This window comes from Entelurus aequoreus, linkage group LG13, assembly GCF_033978785.1.
Source record: "Entelurus aequoreus isolate RoL-2023_Sb linkage group LG13, RoL_Eaeq_v1.1, whole genome shotgun sequence".
Classification (NCBI taxonomy): Eukaryota; Metazoa; Chordata; class Actinopteri; order Syngnathiformes; family Syngnathidae; genus Entelurus; species Entelurus aequoreus.
In genome coordinates, this window is record NC_084743.1 from 2,232,350 (window position 1) to 2,257,349 (window position 25,000).

General features: G+C 34.4%; 1 protein-coding gene and 1 non-coding gene across 3 annotated transcripts in view; both read right to left on the minus strand.

Moving 5' to 3' along the window:
- LOC133663053 (P2Y purinoceptor 3-like) overlaps positions 1 to 23,275 on the minus strand; it is a 23,739-nt gene extending 464 nt beyond the window's left edge. Inside the window, exons 1-5 of one of the 2 annotated variants that reach the window (XM_062067238.1) lie at positions 23,201 to 23,275; positions 23,024 to 23,117; positions 7,278 to 7,674; positions 4,073 to 4,758; positions 78 to 212 (exon numbers count right to left, since the gene is read on the minus strand). In XM_062067238.1, the coding sequence (XP_061923222.1) occupies positions 145 to 212; positions 4,073 to 4,758; positions 7,278 to 7,666 (1,143 nt within the window). In that variant the 5' untranslated portion in view covers positions 7,667 to 7,674; positions 23,024 to 23,117; positions 23,201 to 23,275 and the 3' untranslated portion in view covers positions 78 to 144. Of the gene's footprint in view, positions 1 to 77; positions 213 to 4,072; positions 4,759 to 7,277; positions 8,413 to 23,023; positions 23,118 to 23,200 lie in introns of those variants that run through there. The other variant, XM_062067237.1, reaches the window with a different exon arrangement.
- Positions 15,760 to 15,832, minus strand: trnaa-agc (transfer RNA alanine (anticodon AGC)). Its single transcript has one exon. It is a non-coding gene; the product is annotated as a tRNA-Ala (tRNA).
- Positions 23,276 to 25,000: the final 1,725 nt, after the last annotated feature.

Consider the following 25,000-nt stretch of genomic DNA (forward strand, 5'->3'; position numbering starts at 1 on the left):
AGCAACTTCCTGTAAGCAAGGAGAAGTTTTCAAAATACACTATTTTGATATTTACAATAACTTGAGGCACACCTTACCTACAGCTGGTAGACATGAACAAATGTAGTCACGTGGTTCAAACGTGGTTCTGAAGTCTCACCCGGACTACCTCCGGCAGTGCTTTTGAGTTTGAGACCTGGTCCAGGCCATTACACGGGACAGTTTGGACACACCTGATGTAAACACAGCAGTTTTAATTCAGTTACAATACATCGACTCACAAATGGAGTGGAAAATAACGGTCACGCTTACAGTTCGACCCGCCAAATTGTGATTCTTCATAACAACAATCAAGAACAGTTTCAAGCTATTCGACCCAGGTAACATAATTGGACTGTACTCCAAATTGTTTTATACATGCAATAAAAAAGATATTTGCTGCATGCATGTAATATAATACCCTAGAACATGCAACACAACATTCATGAGTGAATTGTGCGCAGTATCACAGCATCATGGAATCATAACTTGCTTTGGCAGAAAAATAAAATATATATTTACACATCAGCTGTCGGACACTAAAACATTACACGGAGAAACATGCACTAGTCATAGAACACGCCAACAACCTTGGCTACTGTACTTACAAAAAGGTGACCTGGGCCGCCATCTAGTGGACAGATACTGGCAACTACACATGAAACTGCATGAGCAGGGCCAAATAGTGATCCGTAATAATACTGCAGGTGAGTTCAGTCGCACAGCTGGTGAAACTTGACATTTGAATGGTTTACGTACAGTCCAGTCATTGCTGCTGCATTCAAATGATCTTTCATGCAAGCGGGGCGACCACCTTCACAGTCGCTGCACAATAGCAAACACACAACACACACTTCAATCTTCACATCCAGTGCAATATTTCTATGGTTTAAGGGGCTAACTACATGATTTAAGGGGCTAACTACATGATTTAAGGGGCTAACTACATGATTTAAGGGGCTAACTACATGATTTTAGGGGCTAAATACTTGATTTTAGGTGTTAACTTCATGATTTTAGGGGCTGACTACTTGATTTTAGGGGCTAACTTCATGGTTTTAGGGGCTAACTATGTGATTGTATGGGGTAACTTAATGATTTTAAGGGCTAACTATATACTTCTAGGGTCTATTTACATGATTTTAGGGGCTAACTACTTGATTTTAGGGGCTAAATACATGATTTTAGGGGTTAACTTCATGACTTTAAGGGCTGACTATATACTTTTAGGGGCTATTTACATGATTTTAGGGGCTAACTACTTGATTTTAGGGGCTAACTACATGATTTTAGGGGTTAACTTCATGATTTTAGGGGCTGAATACATGATTTACAGGGTTAACTACATGATTTAAGGGGCTAACTACATAATTTTAGGGGCTAACTACATGGTTTTAGGGGCTAACTGTGATTGTATGGGGTAACTTCAGGATTTTAAGGGCTAACTATGTACTTTTAGGGGCCATTTACATGATTTTAGGGGCTAACTACATGATTGTAGGGGCTAACTACTTGATTTTAGGGGTTAAATACATGATTTTAGGGGTTAACTTCATGACTTTAAGGGATAACTATATACTTTTAGGGGCTATTTACATGATTTTAGGGGCTAACTACTCGATTTTAGGGGCTAACTACATGACTATAGGGGTTAACTTCATGATTTTAGGGGCTGAATACATGATTTACAGGGTTAACTACATGATTTAAGGGGCTAACTACATAATTTTAGGGGCTAACTACATGGTTTTAGGGGCTAACTGTGATTGTATGGGGTAACTTCAGGATTTTAAGGGCTAACTATGTACTTTTAGGGGCCATTTACATGATTTTAGGGGCTAACTACATGATTGTAGGGGCTAACTACTTGATTTTAGGGGTTAAATACATGATTTTAGGGGTTAACTTCATGACTTTAAGGGATAACTATATACTTTTAGGGGCTATTTACATGATTTTAGGGGCTAACTACTCGATTTTAGGGGCTAACTACATGACTATAGGGGTTAACTTCATGATTTTAAGGGCTGAATACATGATTTACAGGGTTAACTACATGATTTAAGGGGCTAACTACATGATTTTAGGGGCTAACTACATGATTTTAGTGGTTAACTACATGATTTTAGAGGTTAAGTTCATGATTTTAGGGGCTGACTACTTGATTTTAGGGCAGGGGTCGGCAACCTTTACCACTCAAAGAGCCATTTTGGCAAGTTTCACAAATTAAAGAAAGTAATGGGAGCCACAAAAAAAATTTTAAAATTTAAAATGAAAAACACCGCATACAAAGCTTAAACGCTTTGTGCTATGTTAACTAGGGGTCTCCAACACACGCACCGGCACGCACTTTTATGTGGAAATTTGATGTTAGTGCAGCCCGCGAGTTTTGAATGAATGGCGCTTGATAGCGTCATACTTGCCAACCCTGTCATTTTTCCCGGGAGACTCCCGAATATCAGAGCGTGATGACACTGCATTTGGCGCCCTCTACAGTCTGCCCTAACAGTGTACCTGCTCGACCACACGTAGAATGCAATTTCAGCTTGCTCACGTAAGTGACAGCAAGGCGTACTAACTCAGCAGCCACACATCTTACACTGACGGTACCAATACCCAGAATCCCATGCAGCCCTAACTCTTCCGCTCAACCAACGCACGGAGAGGGGGGGGGGTTGATGTGTGGGGGGATTTGGTGGTAGCGGGGGTGTATAATGTAGACCGGAAGAGTTAGGGCTGCATGGGATTCTGGGTAATGGTTGTGTTGTGTTTATGTTGTGTTACGGTGGGATGTTCTCCAGAAATGTGTTTTTCATTCTTTTTTGGTGTGGGTTCACAGTGTGGCGCATATTTGTAACGTAACAGTGTTAAAGTTGTTTGATACGGCTACCGTCAGTGTAAGCTGTGTGGCTGATGAGTAAGTATGCTTTGCTGTCTCCTATGTGTGCAAGTAATAACAACATGCAACATGTGGCTGGACTGGCACGCTGTATGTAAATGCTATAGAGGACAATTACTGCAGTGCAATTAGGGCACGCCCTTTATTTAGTAATTAGAGTGTAAATAGGATTATTTTTTCCCTGGGAGTTATCTATGAGGGACACTGAGATCCATAAATCTCCTGGGAAAATCGGGGGGGGGGTCGGCATGTATGTAGCTGAGCCGCATCAGAGTGGTCAAGGAGCCGCATGCGGCTCCGGAGCCGCGGGTTGCCGACCCCTGTTTTAGGGGCTAACTACATGATTTTAGGGGCTAACTTCATGGTTTTAGGGGCTAACTATGTGATTGTATGGGGTAACTTCATGATTTTAAGGGCTAAATATATACTTCTAGGGTCTATTTACATGATTTTAGGGGCTAACTACTTGATTTTAGGGGCTAACTACATGATTTTAGAGGTTAACTACATGATTTTAGAGGTTAAGTTCATGATTTTAGGGGCTGACTACTTGATTTTAGGGGCTAACTACATGATTTTAGGGGCTAACTTCATGGTTTTAGGGGCTAACTATGTGATTGTATGGGGTAACTTCATGATTTTAAGGGCTAAATATATACTTCTAGGGTCTATTTACATGATTTTAGGGGCTAACTACTTGATTTTAGGGGCTAAATACATGATTTTAGGGGTTAACTTCATGACTTTAAGGGCTAACTATATACTTTTAGGGGCTATTTACATGATTTTTAGGGGCTAACTACTTGATTTTAGGGGCTGACAACTTGAGTTTAGGGCCTAACTTCATGATTTAATGGGTTAACTATATACTTTTAGGGGCTCTTTACATGATTTTAGGGGCTAACTACTTGATTTTAGGGGCTAACTACTTGATTTTAGATGCTAACTACATGATTTTAGGGGCTAACTACTTGATTTTAGATGCTAACTACTTGATTTTAGATGCTAACCACTTAATTTTAGGGGCTGACTTTGTGATTTAATGGGTTAACTATATATTTTTAGGGGCTCTACATGATTTTAGGGGCTGACTACTTGTTTTTAGATGCTAACTACTTGATTTTAGGGGCTAACTTGGTGATTTGATGGGTTTACTTGATGATTTGGGCTGACTGCTGCTCTTGTCCCTGAGGGTGGTGACTCTGAGAAGGAACCTTCTGGTACTTTGTCGGTAGCGCGGCTGAGTGAAGTAGAAGAGGATGGGGTCCAGGAAGCTGTTCATGCTGGCAAAAGGTCTGGTGCTCTTATAGATGACAGAAAAGAGGTTCCTGGTCTCGCAGGGCACACTGGGCATAGTCCGGATCAGCAGGTACAAGGTTTTGGTGAGGTGGAAGGGCAGGAAGCTGACGCAGAAGACCACCGCCACCACAACGATCATCTTCCCCGCCTTCTCGCGCTTCTCCCTCATGGCCTGCGCATTGACGCCTTGGTAGGACAGCGGGCGGCAGAGTATGAGCGCCATCCTGAAGTAGCACATCATCACGCCCATAAAAGGCAACAGGAAGCCCAGGCAGGTGAGAGCCATGCCGTACGGGTAATAGTCCACCGACTGCTTTGGCGTGCTCAAATCGTAGCAAACCGTGCGGTTCCGCTGGGTTCCTGTGGAGGCGAAGTGGAAGGTTGGCGCACAAAGGAGCGCCACCAGCAGCCACACACCTGCACATACCACCCAGGCCAGCCGCCGCCCGCCCTGCTTGTGCCACACTGCCAGGGGGTGGCAGATGCCAATGTAGCGGTGAACACTGATGCAGGTGAGGAAGAGGATGCTGCCGTGAAGATTACTGGAAGAAGAGGACAGGAGAGAAAAAATACAAAATAAATGCTAATATACGAGACGTTAGCATACTTCTAAGACGGCGCCAAGTATCAAAATCAATTATTTTTAGTTCTAAACATACAAAATTTGCTAAAACGTTAGCATGCTATTATAGGAGACGTTAGAAAACTTTTAAGACAGCGCCAAGTATCAAAATCTATGATTTTTAGCTATTAACAAACAAAATTTGCTAAAAAGCTAACATAAAACATTAGCATGCTAATATAAGAGACATTGGCATACTTTCAAAATGGTGCCAATCATCAAACCTAATGATTTTTTAGGTTTAAACATATACATTTAGCTAAAAAGCTAACATAAAACATTAGCATGCTAATATAAGAGACTTCCGAGAGGGCATTCAGTATCAAAAATCCAGATTTTTAGGTTTAAACATACAAAATTGGCTAAAAAGCTAACATAAAACATTAGCATGTTGGCGTTAGCATGCTAATATAAGAGACTTCCGAGAGGGCATTCAGTATCAAAAATCCCGATTTTTAGGTTTAAACATACAAAATTGGCTAAAAAGCTAACATAAAACATTAGCATGTTGGCGTTAGCATGCTAATATAAGAGACTTCCGAGAGGGCATTCAGTATCAAAAATCCAGATTTTTAGGTTTAAACATACAAAATTGGCTAAAAAGCTAACATAAAACATTAGCATGTTGGTGCTAGCATGTTAATATAAGAGACTTCCGAGAGGGCATTCAGTATCAAAAATCCCGATTTTTAGGTTTAAACATACAAAATTGGCTAAAAAGCTAACATAGAACATTAGCATGTTGGTGTTAGCATGCTAATATAAGAAACTTCCGAGAGGGCATTCAGTATCAAAAATCCCGATTTTTAGGTTTAAACATACAAAATTGGCTAAAAAGCTAACAGAAAACATTAGCATGTTGATGTTAGCATGCTAATATAAGAGACTTCCGAGAGGGCATTCAGTATCAAAAATCCCGATTTTTAGGTTTAAACATACAAAATTGGCTAAAAAGCTAACATAAAACATTAGCATGTTGGTGCTAGCATGTTAATATAAGAGACCTCCGAGAGGGCATTCAGTATCAAAAATCCCGATTTTTAGGTTTAAACATACAAAATTGGCTAAAAAGCTAAAAGAAAACATTAGCATGTTGGTGTTAGCATGCTAATATAAGAGACTTCCGAGAGGGCATTCAGTATCAAAAATCCCGATTTTTAGGTTTAAACATCCAAAATTGGCTAAAAAGCTAACAGAAAACATTAGCATGTTGATGTCAGCATGCTAATATAAGAGACATTAGCATACTTTCAAAATGGTGCTAATCATCAAACTCCGTGATTTTTTAGGTTTAAACATATACATTTAGCTAAAAATCAATCAATCAATCAATCAATGTTTATTTATATAGCCCTAAATCACAAGTGTCTCAAAGGGCTGTACAAGCCACAACGACATCCTCGGTGTCGAGTGGGTCTGACATAATATTGTGAAAGTCCAACACATCAGCGAAAGTCCAGTCCATGGTGGAGCCAGCGGGAACCATCCCGAGCGGAGACGGGTCAGCAGCGTAGAGATGTCCCCATCTGATGGACAGGCTAGCGGTCCACCCCGGAGCAGAGTAGAAAAGAAAAGAAAAGAAAAGAAACGGCAGATCAACTGGTCTAAAAAGGGATGCTAAAAAGCTAACATCAAACTTTAGCATGTTGATGTTAGCATGCTAATATAAGAGACTTCCGAGAGGGCATTCAGTATCAAAAATCCCGATTTTTAGGTTTAAACATACAAAATTGGCTAAAAAGCTAACATAAAACATTAGCATGTTGATGTCAGCATGCTAATATAAGAGACATTAGCATACTTTCAAAATGGTGCTAATCATCAAACTCCGTGATTTTTTAGGTTTAAACATATACATTTCGCTAAAAAGCTAACATAAAACTTTAGCATGTTGATGTTAGCATGCTAATATAAGAGACGTCAGCATACGTCCGAGAGGGCATTCAGTATCAAAAATCCAGATTTTTAGGTTAGCTAAAAAGCTAGCATAAAATGTTAGTATGCTAACGTTAGCATGCTAGCACTTGACCGGATAATAGGAAATACCAGGTGCAATATTAACTGAAAAAGCTAGCATAAAACGTTAGCATGCTAACGTTAGCATGCTAGCACTTGACCGGATAAAAGGAAATACCAGGTGCAATATTAACTGAAAAAGCTAGCATAAAACGTTAGCATGCTAATATTAGAGGTGTTAGCATACTGCCAAACAGAGGTGGGTAGAGTAGCCAGAAATTGTACTCAAGTAAGAGTACTGTTACTTTAGAGATGTATTACTCAAGTAAAAGTAAGGAGTAGTCACCCAAATATTTACTTGAGTAAAAGTAAAAAGTATGTTGTGAAAAAACTACTCAAGTACTGAGTAACTGATGAGTAACCTGTTCGTTTAATGATGACGGCCAAACATCAACATCGATGATTTAGAAGTTTCCTTCTCACCTGTAGAACTGAAAGCGGACCATCTTACAGGCCAGGTCCCCAAAGGGCCAGTAGTCCTGACTGGCGTAGTTGTAGACCAGCAGAGGAAGTGACATCACGTACAGGAAGTCGGCCATGGCCAGGTTGAGCATGTAGATGTTGCTGCGGGTCAGAGCAGGTCTCCTCCTCCACATCTTCAGCAGCACAGCAGCGTTGAGAGGAAGACCCAGCAGGAGCACCAGCGTGTAGACCGAGGGCAGCAGGACTCGCTTGAAGTCCTCCTTGTAGGTGCAGCCAGAGACTCCTGGTCTGCTGGTGTTACTCACGCTGGCCAGCAGGGCCGTGGACTCCACGCCAGAACTGAAGATGTCCCAGGACAAGGTCTGGGAGAGGACACCTTCTGTGGGCATCTTCAGATCTTCAACCAGAGACAAGGTCATCACCAACATATTAGATTGGAACTTTCATCACTTGGACAAAAATAGAAACTAAGGGGAATCGAATGTAAAATAAATAAATAAAAGGTAAAAAAAGGTCAATGGAAGGTAAAAATAGTAAATAAAAGAGTAAAATAAGTTAAATACAATGTACACGTAGTAAAAATAAGTTCAATAAAAGGCACTTAGAAAGTAAAAGAAGGACTATAAAAGGTGGAATATGGTCAAAAGAAGGTAAATAAACAGTAGAACAATGTAAATAAAAGAAAAAAGAAAAAAGATAGAAGGTAAACAGAAGGTAACGTAGGGTAAATAAAAGGTAAAAGAAGGTAATTCAAAGTAAAATAATGTCAATAAAAGGTAAAATGAGGTCAATAGAAGGTAAAATAAGCTAGATAAAAGTAAAATAATGTAAATAAAATCTAAATTAAGGTGAATAGAAGGTAAAATAGGGCAAATAAAAGGTATAAGGAGGTAACTAAAAGTAAAATAATGTAAATAAAAGTTAAAATGAGGTAAATATAGGGTAAAGTTAAATAGAAGGTCCAATAAGATAGATAAAAGTGAAATAATGTAAATAAAATCTCAAATAAGGTAAATAGAAGGTAAAATAAGGTAGATAAAAGTAAAAAAATGTAAATAAAATCTAAAATAAGGTAAATAGAAGGTAACATGGGGTAAATAAAAGGTAAAAGGAGCTAACTAAAAGTAAAATAATGTAAATAAAAGTTAAAATGAGGTAAATATAAGGTAAAGTTCAATATAAGGTAAAACAAGCTAGATAAAAGTAAAATAATGTCAAGAAAATCGAAAATAAGGTGAATAGAAGGTAAAATAATGTAAATAGAAGGTAAAAAAAAGGTAACTAAAAGTAAAATAATGTCAATAAAAGGTGAAATTAGGTAAATTAAGGTAGATACAAGTAAAATCATGTAAATAAAAGGTCAAAAGAGGTAAATATAAGGTAAAATAGGTGAAATAGAAGGTAAAATAAGGTAGATAAAAGTAAAATGTAAATCTAAAATAAGGTGAATAGAAGGTAAAATAAGGTAAACAGAAGGTAACATAGGGTAAATAAAAGGTAAAAGAAGGTAACTAAAAGTAAAAATAATGTCAATAAAAGGTCAAATGAGGTAAATAGAAGGTAACATAAGGTAGATCAAAGTAAAATAATGTAAATAAAATCTAAAATAAGGTGAATAGAAAGTAAAAATAAGGGAAATAGAAGGTAACATAGGGTAAATAAAAGGTAAAAGGAGGTCAACATAAGGTGAAGTTGAATAGAAGGTAAAATAAGCTAGATAAAAGTAAAATAATGTAAATACAATCTAAAATGAGGTGAATAGAAGTTAAAAAAGGTAAATTGAAAGCAACATAGGGTAAATAAAAGGTAAAAGGAGGTAACTAAAAGTAAAATAATGTCAATAAAAGTTAAAATGAGGTAAATATAAGGTAAAATAAGGTAGATAAAAGTAAAATAATGTAAATAAAAGGTCAAATGAGGTAAATATAAGGTAAAATAAGTTCAATAGAAGGTAAAGTAAGGTAGATAAAAGTAAAATAATGTAAATAAAATCTAAAATAAGGTGAATAGAAGGTAAAATAAGGTAAATAGAAGGTAACATAAGGTAAATAAAGGTAAAAGGAGGTACATATAAGGTAAAGTTAAATAGAAGGTAAAATAAGCTACATAAAAGTAAAATATTATAAATAAAATCTAAAATAAGGTGAATAAAAGGTAAAATAAGGTAAATAGAAGGTAACATAGGGTAAATAAAAGGTAAAAGGAGGTAACTAAAAGTAAAATAATGTCTAAAAGTTAAAATGAGGTAAATATAAGGTAAAGTTAAATAGAAGGTACAATAAGGTAGATACAAGTAAAATAGCCATGGGCGCATAGCCATTAGTTTTCGGAATAGCGTCGCCACGATAACACGAAATGTTCCCAACTGAAAGTACCATCGCCCGCACGAACGACACCTTTCCGACGGTGTAACATATGTGGGGGTTCGTTCATCTCGTATTAGACGGAAGGGAAACGTGCGTAACCATAATAATGAAGTTTGAAGTATGAGCAATAATAATAATAATAATATGGGCTGCTTGCATTGCAGCAGGCCCATAACTACAAATATCAATCATAGACCATTTTCATCTTTGCAGAGTATCTATCTGCTTATCAGCTTTTCTTACAACACTTTCACACTCTCTGATTCATAGCATTCTATAAGCCTTTTCTTTTCTGCTGACTCCTTCAGAATATCAGTCATACGCTTGTCAGTTTTGGCCTGAGGAGACTTTCCTGGCAATGAAGAAGTCTGAGACGTCACCACTTAAATCTTTTTAAAAGCCTTTTGATCGCAACGTTTTTGACCGACTTTCAAAGTGTGAAATGAATCAAAGGTGTGCCAAAGTAATATTGCGTACAGACATGAGTGAACACAACTCTCTCCTACTTCTCAACCTGCTCAAATATGTCCCTCTAAAGCAGGGGTGTCCAAACTACGACCCCACGTATTTTAATTGGGCCCGCGAGACGTCATGAGCAGCATCTACTTCTATGACCCAATACAAACAACCTTCCCTAGTCATAGTGCAAACAAAAATAATAAATGCAACCAACACAAAAGGCCAACATAGATGGTCACACATAACGAAACAAACTCACTGAACTTTGTGGTTATGATTACAAAAACAAAAACCTCCACGCACCATAAACAATTCTAAATTACACCCATTTAAATCCATTACAAAGCATGATGGGAAAATGCAAAACACTCACTCCACGCTTATCCACGTTTGGTGCATTTTAGCTGCTTGATGTTTCTGATTGATTACACAACTTTAAGGAGGTCGTCATGAAAATAAACAAGGTAGGAATATCCAATTATATATAAATTATACACCCCGAAAAGGACAAGCGGTAGAAAATGGATGGATGGATGAATGGATGGATTAATACAATATTATAAAATGTACACACACACCCACACACATATATATATATATATATATATATATATATATATATATATATATATATATATATATATATATATATATATATATATATATATATATATATATATATATATATTAATTACTATACTATACTATTATTATATATACAGTATATATACATATGTATATATATATATATATATATTATTTTATTACTATATACATACATACATACATATATGTATTATTTTATTACTATATATATATATATATATATATATATATATATATATATATATATATACATACATATATATATACATATATATACTGTATATGGTATATATATATATATATATATATATATATATATATATATATATATATATATATATATATATATATATATATATATATATATACTGATATACTTTATACGATCGATATATACTTTATACGATCGATATATATATATATATATATATATACTGATATACTGTATACGGTATATATATATATATATATATATATATATATATTAATTACTATACTATACTATTATTATATATATATACAGTATATATACATATGTATATATATATATTATTTTATTACTATATATATATTTATTATTTTATTACTATATACATACATACATACATACATATATCCATCCATCCATTTTCTACCGCTTATTCCCTTCGGGGACGCGGGGGGCGCTGGAGCCTATCTCAGCTACAATCGGGCGGAAGGCGGGGTACACCCTGGACAAGTCGCCACCTCATCGCAGGGCCAACACAGATAGACAAACAACATTCAGACTCACATTCACACACTAGGGCCAATTTAGTGTTGCCAACATATGTATTATTTTATTACTATATATATATATATATATATATATATATATATATATATATATATATATATATATATATATATATATATATATATATATATATATATATATATATATATATATATATATATAACATACATATATACATACATATATATACTGTATATGGTATATATATATATATATACTGATATACTGTATACGATATATATATATATACTGATATACTGTATACGGTATATATATATATATACGGTATATATATATATACGGTATATATATATATATATATATATATATATATATATATACGGTATATATATATATATATATATATATATATATATATATATATATATATATATATATATATATATATATATATATATATATATACATACAGTTACTCTACATGCAGTCGGCCCTCAACCAAATTTGTACTTTTCCTGTCATAAATAAAATGTTATGTTTGGATAATTATCGACCGATAATGACACTCATGTCGATAATTCCGATAAAACGAGCTGATAACAATATCAATCAATCAATCAATCAAGTCGTATCTGCTCCGTGTTTGTTTTGTTTTTTAGCATGTCAGAAGAAGACATTTCACCCGTAGTTGGCAAAACGTGTTCTGCAGAAATAAACGGGGAGGGTTACATATATGAGCTTCAACACAATAAAATCTGACACAGTAAGTCATCATAAACTTCACTAAGGTGAAGATTTATGGAAGCAGTACGAAGCTGCCTGTGCTGCTTGTGCTTGAGTTAATAGCGGCGACCACAGCAAACATAAAGCCACAGGACAGATAGAAAGTGTTGTATAAGAGGCAATGGTTTGACAAAAAAGACCTTAGGGTGCAAGCACTTAACATTTTTATGATGAACTTTATGGTTCATCTGCAGGCGGATTTTGAATGGGGAAAATGAAAAAAAAAAATGGAATTATGTGAAATCCGGGAATTTTGCTATAATTGTTGAAGTAGAGCAAACAATTCCTGAACAGGCTGAATAGTTTGAAGTTGAAACTGTTTGAATCAGATTAAAATTGTGGAACTTTGAAAAATGTCCCATTGATTTAAAGGGGAATTTCCATACAATTTGGGAATTTCAAGAAAAGCGGGAATTTTTTTTGAAACTGATAAACAACTCGAATGTTCTGAATGACTTGAAATGGTTGGTGTTGGAATTTTTCAAATCGGTCAAGAAATGCTGAAGTAGTAACATTTTGAATTGAGATATGGTACTATGGAATTCCTAAAATTTCTGGAAAACCGGAAATTTTTCCAGTTCAAAAAACAACTTAATTTTTTGTCCTGATTAAGACGAATGTTTGGACGGTGGAACGGTTGAAGTGTGTTGAAAAATGTGGAAGGAGTAGTCGACAGAAAAAAAGGGTGGAAATAGGGCTTTGGAAAATCAAGAATTCTGGAAAATCCTGGAATTTTTTTTAACTTAGAAAAAAGGTAGTTTGAATTTCCAGAATGGTGGAATGTGTTGAAGGTGGAATGGTGTGAATAGGTTGAAAAATGTGGAAATGGTGGAAGTTTGAAAAATGGCCAATTTATTTTGAATGGGAAAAGTGTCCCGGAAAACCTGGAATTCTGGGAAATCCGGGAATTTTGTTATAATTTTTTAAGTAGCGCACACAATTCCTGAACAGGCTGAATAGTTTGAAGTTGAAACGGTTTGAATCAGATTAAAATTGTGGGAATTGTGGAACTTGGAAAAATGTCCCATTGATTTAAAGGGGAATTTCCATACAATTTGGGAATTTCAAGAAAAGCGGGAATTTTTTTGAAACTGATAAACAACTTGAATGTTCTGAATGACTTGAAATGGTTGGTGTTGGAATTTTTCAAATCGGTCGAGAAATGCTGAAGTAGTAACATTTTGAATTGAGAAATGGTACTATGGAATTCCTAAAATTTCCAGAAAACCGGGAATTTTTCCCGTTCAAAAAACAACTTAATTTTTTGTCCTGATTAAGAGGAATGTTTGGACGGTGGAACGGTTTAAGTGTGTTGAAAAATGTGGAAGGAGTAGTCGACAGAAAAAAAGGGTGGAAATAGGGCTTTGGATAATCAAGAATTCTGGAAAATCCTGGAATTTTTTTGAACTTAGAAAAAAGGTAGTTTGAATTTCTAGAATGGTGGAATGTGTTGAAAGTGGAATGGCGTGAATAGGTTGAAAAATGTGGAAATGGTGGAAGTTTGAAAAATGGCCAATTCATTTTGAATGGGAAAAGTGTCCCGGAAAACCTGGAATTCTGGGAAATCTGGGAATTTTTCAAGGGGAAAGCCCGCGATTCCCGAATAGGCTGAACAGTTTGAAGTTGGAATGGTTTGAATCTGATGAAAATTGTGGGAATTGTGAAACTTTGAAAAATGTCCCATTGATTTAAAGGAGGATTTCCATACAATTTGGGAATTTCTGAAAAAAAAGGTTAAACTGGTAAAAAAAAATGTTGAATGTTCTGAATAAAATGAAATGGTTGGTGTTGGAATTTTTCAAACCGTAGGAGAAATGTTGAAGAAGTAACATTTTGAATTGAGAAATGGTACTATGTAATTCCTGGAATTTCCTAAAAAAAACAGGAATTTTTCCAGTTCAAAAAACAACTTAGTTTTTTGTCCTGATTAAGAGGAATGTTTGGACGGTGGAACGGTTGAAGTGTGTTGAAAAATGTTGGAGTATTCGACAGAAAAAAAGGGTGGAAATAGGGCTTTGGAAAATCCAGAATTCTGGAAAATCCTGGAATTTTTTTGAACTTAGAAAAAAGTTACTTTGAATTTCCAGAATGGTGGAATGTGTTGAAGGTGGAATGGTGTGAATAGGTTGAAAAATGTGGAAATGGTGGAAGTTTGAAAAATGGCCAATTTATTTTGAATGGGAAAAGTGTCCCGGAAAATTCGGAATTCTGGGAAATCTGGGAATTTTTCCCGAATAGGCTGAACAGTTTGAAGTTGGAATGGTTTGAATCAGATGAAAATTGTGGGAATTGTGAAACTTTGAAAAATGTCCCATTGATTTAAAGGGGGATTTCCATACAATTTGGGAATTTCTGAAAAAAAAATGTTAAACTGGTAAAAAAATGTTGAATGTTCTGAATAAAATGAAATGGTTGGTGTTGGAATTTTTCAAACCGTAGGAGAAATGTTGAAGAAGTAACATTTTGAATTGAGAAATGGTACTATGGAATTCCTGGAATTTCCTAAAAAAACGGGAATTTTTCCAGTTCAAAAATCAACTTCGTTTTTTGTCCTGATTAAGAGGAATGTTTGGACGGTGGAACGGTTGAAGTGTGTTGAAAAATGTGGAAGGAGCAGTCGACAGAAAAAAAGGGTGGAAATAGGGCTTTGGAAAATCCAGAATTCTGGAAAATCCTGGAATTTTTTTGAACTTGGAAAAAAATTAGTTTGAATTTCCAGAATGGTGGAATGTGTTGAAGGTGGAATGGCGTGAATAGGTTGAAAAATGTGGAAATGGTGGAAATTTGAAAAATGGCCAATTAATTTTGAATGGGAAAATGTCCCGGAAAATTTGGAATTCTGGGAAATCTGGGAATATTTCCCGAATAGGCTGAACAGTTTTAAGTTGGAATGGTTTGAATCAGATGAAAATTGTGGGAATTGTGAAACTTTGAAAAATGTCCCATTGATTTAAAGGAGGATTTCCATACAATTTGGGAATTTCTGAAAAAAAAATCTTAAACTGGTAAAAAAAAATGTTGAATGTTCTGAATAAAATGAAATGGTTGGTGTTGGAATTTTTCAAACCGTAGGGGAAATGTTGAAGAAGTAACATTTTGAATTGAGAAATGGTACTATGGAATTCCTGGAATTTCCTAAAAAAAACGGGAATTTTTCCAGTTCAAAAAACAACTTTGTTATAACAAGTGGACAGTACAGTTATCATAATCAGCTCATTTTTACACATTACTAGGTTTAAAGGTTTAAATGTTTATATCAAACCAAGAATGTGTTCCTGGGGGGGAAACAAACACTCGTGTGTTTTGTTCCATCTCATTTGGTTGTGCACAAGAAATGACTGCAGACGTTGACAGAAGAGTAACGTTGGACTTTTAACTGACAGTGTTATGGTTTCACCAGGAGTGAGAAGTAAGAAAGCTCGTTGTTTCCTGCAAGTCCTTGCATGCAAATGACCAAGCGAGGCAGGAAACATGCCAACTGAATGTGTTCCTGTCATAACATTACAGACCACAGACAGAAGAAAAAAAAGAGTGGAGAATGCGGGCATCGATCCCGCTACCTCTCGCATGCTAAGCGAGCGCTCTACCATTTGAGCTAATTCCCCCGCTGCTCCTTCAGCTGCTGGAATGGCCAGGAGTCGTATTGCGAGGACGTCTTTAGCGCTCCGCACGGGTCACAAGTTCATGTTTGCACTGCACTCATCTTTAGCAGCACGCTTTCATGGCCATTAGCAAATAGCCAGTGTTAATGATTAATCAGTGTTAATGACTCATCAATGTTAATGATTAATCAGTGTTAATGATTAATCAGTGTTAATGACTCATCAGTCTTAATGATTAATCAGTAATAATAATAATAAAAATTAGGGATGTCCAATAATGGCTTTTTGCCGATATCCGATATTCCGATATTGTCCAACTCTTTAATTACCGATACCGATATCAACCGATACCGATATCAACCGATATATGCAGTTGTGGAATTAACACATTATTATGCCTAATTTGGACAACCAGGTATGGTGAAGATAAGGTACTTTTTAAAAAAATTAGTAAAATAAGATAAATAAATTAAAAACATTTTCTTGAATAAAAAAGAAAGTACAACAATATAAAAACAGTTACATAGAAACTAGTAATGAATGAAAATGACTAAAATTAACTGTTAAAGGTTTGTACTATTAGTGGAGCAGCAGCATGCACAATCATGTGTGCTTACGGACTGTATCCCTTGCAGACTGTATTGATATATATTGATGTATAATGTAGGAAGCAGAATATTAATAACAGAAAGAAATAACCCTTTTGTGTGAATGAGTGTAAATGGGGGAGGGAGGTTTTTTGGGTTGGTGCACTAATTGTAAGTGTATCTTGTGTTTTTTATGTTGATTTAATAAAAAAAAATAATAATAATTTTTTTTAAAAACGATACCGATAATAAAAAAAACGATACCGATAATTTCCGATATTACATTTTAACGCATATTATCGGCCTGCCGATAATATCGGCAGGCCGATATTATCGGACATCTCTAATAAAAATAATAGATTTTATTTGTAAAAAGCGCTTTACATTGAGCAAACAACCTCAAAGTGCTACAGTGTATTAAAAATAAATAAAATAAAAAGATAATTTAAAAAAAAAAACTAGAACAGCCTAATAGCTAGAAATAGTATATATATACACTACCGTTCAAAAGTTTGGGGTCACCCAAACAATTTTGTGGAATAGCCTTCATTTCTAAGAACAAGAATAGAGTGTCGAGTTTCAGATGAAAGTTCTCTTTTTCTGGCCATTTTGAGCGTTTAATTGACCCCACAAATGTGATGCTCCAGAAACTCAATCTGCTCAAAGGAAGGTCAGTTTTGTAGCTTCTCTAACGAGCTAAACTGTTTTCAGATGTGTGAACATGATTGCACAAGGGTTTTCTAATCATCAATTAGCCTTCTGAGCCAACGAGCAAACACATTGTACCTTTAGAACACTGGAGTGATAGTTGCTGGAAATGGGCCTCTATACACCTATGTAGATATTGCACCAAAAACCAGACATTTGCAGCTAGAATAGTCATTTACCACATTAGCAATGTACAGAGTGTATTTCTTTAAAGTTAAGACTAGTTTAAAGTTATCTTCATTGAAAATAAGGACATTTCAATGTGACCCAAAACTTTTGAACGGTAGTGTATCTAAAAAAAATAATTATTATTTTTGGAGCAAACGAGTCCTAAAATGTTCAGGTATCCAAAAGGGTCCCACTCATAAATACATCAAAAATAATTCACACATCATTTGTAATTATTTTTTTAACTTTCAACCCTCAAACCTCTAAATCAACTTTTTTTATTTTTTTATTTTTTTTATAACATTTTTGTCATAGAATACTTTGTATTGTAAGGCAAAAACACAAAATATGCAATATTTCCCCCTCAAAAATATTTCAAATTATTTGATGTGAAATAGTTGGAGCCTTGAATAGATGAATAATTCATAACATTGATTTATTACTATTTTTTGAACAGTGACAGTTAAAAAAAAAATCAAATTAAAATCCCCAGGGATCCAAAAAGGGTCCCACTCTTAAAAGTGTTAAAAATAAGTCATATATTGATTTTTTTTATGTTTATTTTCTCTAGGTCAACTTCATATCTATCAGTCGAGAATACATCTTTAGTAATTTTTACGTTTTATGCCTTTGCTGTCCAAGAAAACTTAGTTTTTATATGGCAAACACACAAAATATGCAATATTTCTTCCCCAAAATAATAAATAATAAATATGTTAGTGGCATATTTCATGTTAAGTAATCGGAGCCTTGAATAGATCAATAATTCATAACAATAATTGATTTTGATTCATTATTATTTTTTGAGCAAACAAGTCCAAAAAAAAAAAAAAATTCACACTAAAATTTTCAGGTATCTAAAAGGGTCCCACTCATAAATACATCAAAATAAGTCACACATCATTTGTATTTATTTTTTTTAACTTTCAACCCTCAAATCTCTAAATCAACTTTTCAAGTTTTTTTATTTTGTTTTTTTTATAACATTTTTGTCATAGAATACTTTGTATTTTAAGGCCAAAATACAAAATATGCAATATTTCCTCCTTTTTTGAACAATGACAGTTAAAAAAACACACTAAAATCCCCAGGGATCCAAAAGGGTCCCACTCTTAAAAGTGTTAAAAATAAGTCATATATTGATTTTTTTTATGTTTATTTTCTCTAGATCAACTTCAGATCTATCAGTCGAGAATACATCTTTAGTCATTTTTACGTGTTTTTTTTTCTTGTTTGTTTTATGGCTATGCTGCCTTTGTTTTTATATGGCAAACACACCAAATATGCAACATTTCCTCCCCAAAATATGTTAGTGGCATATTTCATGTGAAGCAATTGGAGCCTTGAATAGATCAATAATTCATAACATTGCTTTTGATACATTATTATTTTTTGAGCTAACGAGTCAAAAGACAAAAAAAAAATCCCACTAAAATTCTCAGGTATCTAAAAGGGTCCCACTCATAAACACATGCCACCTGTTTGCTATTTTAGTCCACTTTTTTTGTAAGAGTATTTTTAGAATGTGCCGCGGGCCGTTAAAAAAATGAGCTGCGGGCCACAAAAAGGCCCCCGTGTCACACTTTGAACACCCCTGTAGTAAACCCTCGAGCATTGGCATTATCGGCAAATGTCACTAGCATGAAAGACTAGGATTTAGTAACTGTGGTCAGTCCAAGGTGCCGCATTAGTGTGAGTCACTAAGTAGCAGAGAAACAGGAAGTCAGAGTGGAGGGTGTGTCAGAAAGTCAAATACCTGAGATGACAAACATCTTCACCCTCCACGTTCCAATACAACATGTTTTTAAATCAATCGTCATCTCACGTAAACTAATGTGACATCTTAAAACGTTTTGGTTCACTCCTTTAGCACACGTTGCTAAAGGAGTCCACGTAAACAACTGTAATACTATATCAATGTAAAGCATTATTATTATTAGTAGTAGTACTGCCAGTACTCACCCTGCAGCAGCTGAATAGTGCAAGAAGCACACACACGTCAACTCCAAACGTGTGGAAACCAAAGTCGGACAAACTAAACAGCCTTAGGGATCGTGAGGAATCTGGGCTAAAAAAACCATTGACAGTGCCAAAAAGCCATGATGAAACCTGCAAGTCCGTCATGTACCGTAAGTCATTTGTGTTCAATTTAAGGCCCGGGGCTACTTTTTTGTTGGCCCTCCAATTTTAAATGAAATCATTATAAATGAGAGTAATTTTAGTCCATTTTATTTTCTTTGATATTTTGTATGTATTTAACCTCTTTTTAGTTAAATGTTTATTTAAATCGACAGATTAATCGATTATCAAATTAGTTGTTAGTTGCAGCCCTAATATCTATATATATATACATATATATGTATATATATATGTATATATATAATATATATATATATATGTTATATATATATAATATATATGTTACATATATAACATATATATATATATATATATATATGTTATATATATATAATATATATATGTTATATATGTAATATATATATAATATATATACACTACCGTTCAAAAGTCACATTGAAATGTCCTTATTTTTGAAGGAAAAGCACTGTACTTTTCAATGAAGATAACTTTAAACTAGTCTTAACTTGAAAGAAATACACTCTATACATTGCTAATGTACTAAATGACTATTCCAGCTGCAAATGTCTGCTTTTTGGTGCAATATCTACATAGGTGTATAGAGGCCCATTTCCAGCAACTATCACTCCAGTGTTCTAATGGTACAATGTGTTTGCTCGTTGGCTCAGAAGGCTAATTGATGATTAGAAAACCCTTGTGCAATCATGTTCACACATCTGGAAACAGTTTAGCTCGTTACAGAAGCTACAAAACTGACCTTCCTTTGAGCAGATTGAGTTTCTGGAGCATCACATTTGTGGGCTCAATTAAACGGTCAAAATGGCCAGAAAAAGAGAACTTTCATCTGAAACTCGACAGTCTATTCTTGTTCTTAGAAATGAAGGCTATTCCACAAAATTGTTTGGGTGACCCCAAACTTTTGAACGGTAGTGTATATATATATATATATATATATATATATATATATATATATATATATATATATATATATATATATATATATATATATATATATATATATATATATATATATATATATATATATATCCCACCTTCTACCTTCCTAGTCACGTCCGTTGTGTCCTTGGGCAAGACACTTCACCCTTTGCCTCTGATGGCTGCTGGTTAGCGCCTTGCATGGCAGCTCCCGCCATCAGTGTGTGAATGTGTGTGTGAATGGGTGAATGGGTAAATAGTGTCAAAGCGCTTTGAGTACCTTGAAGGTAGAAAAGCGCTAAACAAGTATAACCCATTTATCATTTATAAAAAAAATTGTTCGATAAAACTTTTGATTTTTTTTTTTCCTTCCGAAGTTTGCTTGCATTGACAAAGACGATCTGGTAACTGAGCAACGCAGGAAGCGATCACTGATCAGCCAATCAGGTGACAGTATCAACAATCAAGTTTGGTTGATTCTTGGCATGGAGTGAGAAGAGAAAGTCAAAGTGAAGAAACTGCGGTAAAAAGAGGAAAGGTCTGTTTTTTTTGGGATGTTTTTCAAAGGGACCGTAGTCAGACCAAAGTGGTCTGTAAACGACGCAAGGCAAGACCGCTTATACCATGCCACCTTAGCTCACCCTTTAGAGCACAGCTATAACTTCCTACTTCTTCTCAAGTTTCTCTATGTTTACATTTTCACACTCTGCACTATTTTCTTACACTTTACGAAGCATTTCTTACATATTCCTTCATTTTTAAGAGCTTTTTGTTAAGTGCTCAATGGGATTTTAATGTTTTGTCGACATTTTTTGGAGTGTTTTCCATGCTTGTGTCAACATTTCCTTCCTGCCTTGATTGCTGATGGATAATCCAATCCACTTTATTTGTATAGCACATTTAAACAACAGAAATGTTTCCAAAGTGCTGCACAACGATATTAAAAACAATATTCAAATATTATCCTTAGCTCCACCAATGACTGAGTAAAAACAAAAAAACAAAATAAATACAAAACCAATATAAAAACAATATGATTAAAAACGAAATAATTAGAGGAAGGTTACATTTCAAATAAAACCTATTTTTCTCCTGCCCCTTATTGTCCATAGGTCATAAAAATATTATGATCGATGTCGGCCGATATCAAACACTAAAATCGCGATACAGTTATGCAGTCAAATCGCCCAGTCCTAATATGACTCAGGGGCGTCACTAGCTTTTATGGCAAGCCGTTAAGGAAATTAAATATACATGGAAGTCTGAATAGAAATGAGAAACGTTTATATATATACTGTAAATAAGAAAGACTTAGAGTCCGTCTGCTGATCTGAAAAAGAGCCAAAGCTGTCAAAGAGCTGAGGGACCATCTTCAAAGTGCAATGCTGAAACAAATAATGCAAACAATAAAATGTAACTTCCAGGGTTTGAGATTAACGTAGTCCCGTCATCCCGGGGACGGTAAAAAAAAATGCACGGGACGAAATTAAATGCTCCCCGATACGATGGCTTTTAACCATTTTTTTTCTTTTTCTTTTTATGTATTTATTCATTTTACATTTTATATTAAATGTCTTGGTTTTTCCACCCTCTGAAAATCCTATGAAATGTTTAACAAGCCATCCTATAATAATACAACAGCTATTAATGTAACAATACAATAAAACAAATATATTTAATCATGTTTTTTTTCATTATTTTAACAATAGGCTAATGCATATTACTTTATATAGATTCTACAAGAAACACAAAACTTAAAAACTAAATTATTTACAATTGCAGACACAAAATTACTAATGATGTTCCATAAATTATTTTTTTTATTTTTTTAAAAAGATTCGTAATAGCTAGTTTTTCTCTTCTTTTTTTCGGTTGAATTTTGAATATTAAGGGGTCGAAATTGAAGATAAACTATGCTTCAAAATTTAATTGTCATTTTTTTCGTGTTTTCTCCTCTTTTAAACCATTCAATTAAGTGTAAATATCATTAATTATTAATAATAACATAGAGTTAAAGGTAAATTGAGCAAATTGGCTATTTCTGGCAATTTATCTAAGTGTGTATCGAACTGGTAGCCCTTCGCATTAATCACTACCCAAGAAGTAGCTCTTGGTTTCAAAAAGGTTGGTGACCCTTGTTCTATATGAACAAGTCCAAGGACCGCAAGCAAGGTCGCAGATAAAATGCGGACTGGATTTTGAGTGATGTGGGCATTTTCTATATGAACAAGTCCAAGGACCGCAAGCAAGGTCACAGATAAAATGCGGACTGGATTTTGAGTGATGTGGGCATTTTCTATATGAACAAGTGGAATGGATTGGATACCGACACACTAAAGGGGCTCTCTACCTTACGCTATGAAGTGAGGGGAAACTGAGTGAATAATGACAGGTTATATGATTATTTATTTAAACTCATATTCGGGCCACTTTATAATGAATATGTCGGCATGTATTTGTAAATAAAATAAAATAAAATACATAAATAATTTTTTTTTTTTTTTTTTAACACCAAATTATTTAGGGGGGCTTAAGAACATTTTAGGGGGGCTTGAGCCCCCCTAAAAATAGGCCTAACAACGCCAATGATATGACTGTTGTACATTTTTGTCTTTTCAGACATAACATCCCAGAATAAGGACTTAAAGACGTCGTAATTCACGTAAATGGGAGAAAAAGAGGAATTTTAACTTACCTTTGGTGTCGGTGATGAAATAAATGAGGTATTAATCAGCAGGTTGACTTCGCCATGACACAAGAATCCTCCCGCTCGTCCCAAACCTCACACACTTGATTTGAAAGTGAAAGTAAATCACCTCTCGCCATTTAATCGCGACATTAACGTCAAGTTGGACTTTTTGTCGCCGCTTACCTGCCGCAAAGTGAAAGTTTGAAGAAGATAGTCGGAGCTGGAGCGTGTTCGCGGGTCACTACCAGTGGGGCAGACCCGCGCCTGCGCACTACGTCCGAAACAGTGGGTAGTTCACTGCCGCTGTCTTGTGTCGGATTTTTGTGCTTTACAGCCTAATTAGACATTTTACTTTACTCCCGAAGACACATTCTCTTAGGTTCGGACTAGTTTTGATTCAAATAAGTAAGTTACGTTTTTTTCGTGTAGCACTTTTCACGAAGAAAGCTCACAAACAGCTGACAATATATTTGGTTAATTTAAAAGTAAACGTGCTGTGTTGTGTTTGGGTGCGTTTGGTGTTTTACAGTTGTTACTTAGCACATACAACACAGTAATGACAATATACAAAAACAACATAATAATTCCAAACTACATTCCACTACAAACTTTTATTATAATAATAATGGATTAGATTTATATAGCGCTTTTCTGGACACTCAATTTTTATATGAATGATACTTTGGCACAGGGATGTCCAAAATGTGGCATGGGGGCCATTTGCGGCCCGCAGCTCGTTTTTAACGGCCCGAAGCACATTCTAAAAATTATTTTAAAAATGTTTAAGTGTAATAAAAGAGCAAACAGGTGAAATGTAACGAGAAAAATTGTGACTCTAATAACACAAACATGCCCATGCAGGCTGTTTAAAACTGTCATTGCTCCAAAAATAATAATGAATAAAAATTGATCTATTTAAGGCTCCAATTATTTTACATCAAATACTCCACTTTGAAATATATTTGGGGAAAAAATGCATATTTGGTGTTTTGAAAAAAAAAAAATACAATAAAAAAATAATAATAATAAAAACTTAGTCGATGGGTAGATTTGAATTTCATCTAGAGATTTAAGTGTTGAAAGTAAAATAATTAAACAAATATGGCTTATTTTTTTAACAGTTTTATGAGTGTTGGACTAGGATTTTAGTGTGATTTTTTTTGTAATTGCTCAAAAAATTATGATAAATTATAGTCAATGTTATTAATTATTGACCTAATTAATGCCCCAATTACTTCGCATCAAATATTCCACTTTGAAATATATAATTTTTTGGGTGGAATGCATATTTTGTGTGTTTTCCATTAAAAACAGGGTTTTCCTCGACAAAAATGCCTTAAAAACAAAAACAAAAAAATAATACAAACTTATAGTCGATGGGTACATCTGATTTTGATCTAGAGATTCAAGTCCTTAAAGTAAAAAAAAAAATTATGTATGAGTATTTTTAAAAACACTTTAATAAGCGGGGCTCTTTTAGATCCCCAATAATTTAGTGGGATTTTATTTTTAAACTGTTATTGCTCCAAAAATAATCAATTAAAATCTATGTTGACATGAATTATTGACCTAATAAATGCTCTAATTACTTCACATCAAATATTCCACTTTGAAATTATTTGGGAAAAAAATGCATATTTATATTTGGTGTTTTTGCCATAAAAAAATGGGGTTTCTTTGGAAAAAAAAAAACAATGAAAAAAAACCAAAAAATTATAAAAACTTTTTAGAGTCGATGGGTAAAGTAAAATAATAATAATACATTTTAAAAAAAGGCTTATTTTTAACACTTTTACAAGTGGGACCCTTTTGGGTCCCTGAGAATTTTAGTGTAATTTCTTTGTTATTGCTCCAAAAATTATGATGTCAATGTTTTTATGAATTATTGACCAAATTAATGCCCCAATTACTTCGCATCAAATATTCCACTTTGAAATATATAATTTTTTGGGGGGAATGCATATTTTGTGTGTTTTGCCATTA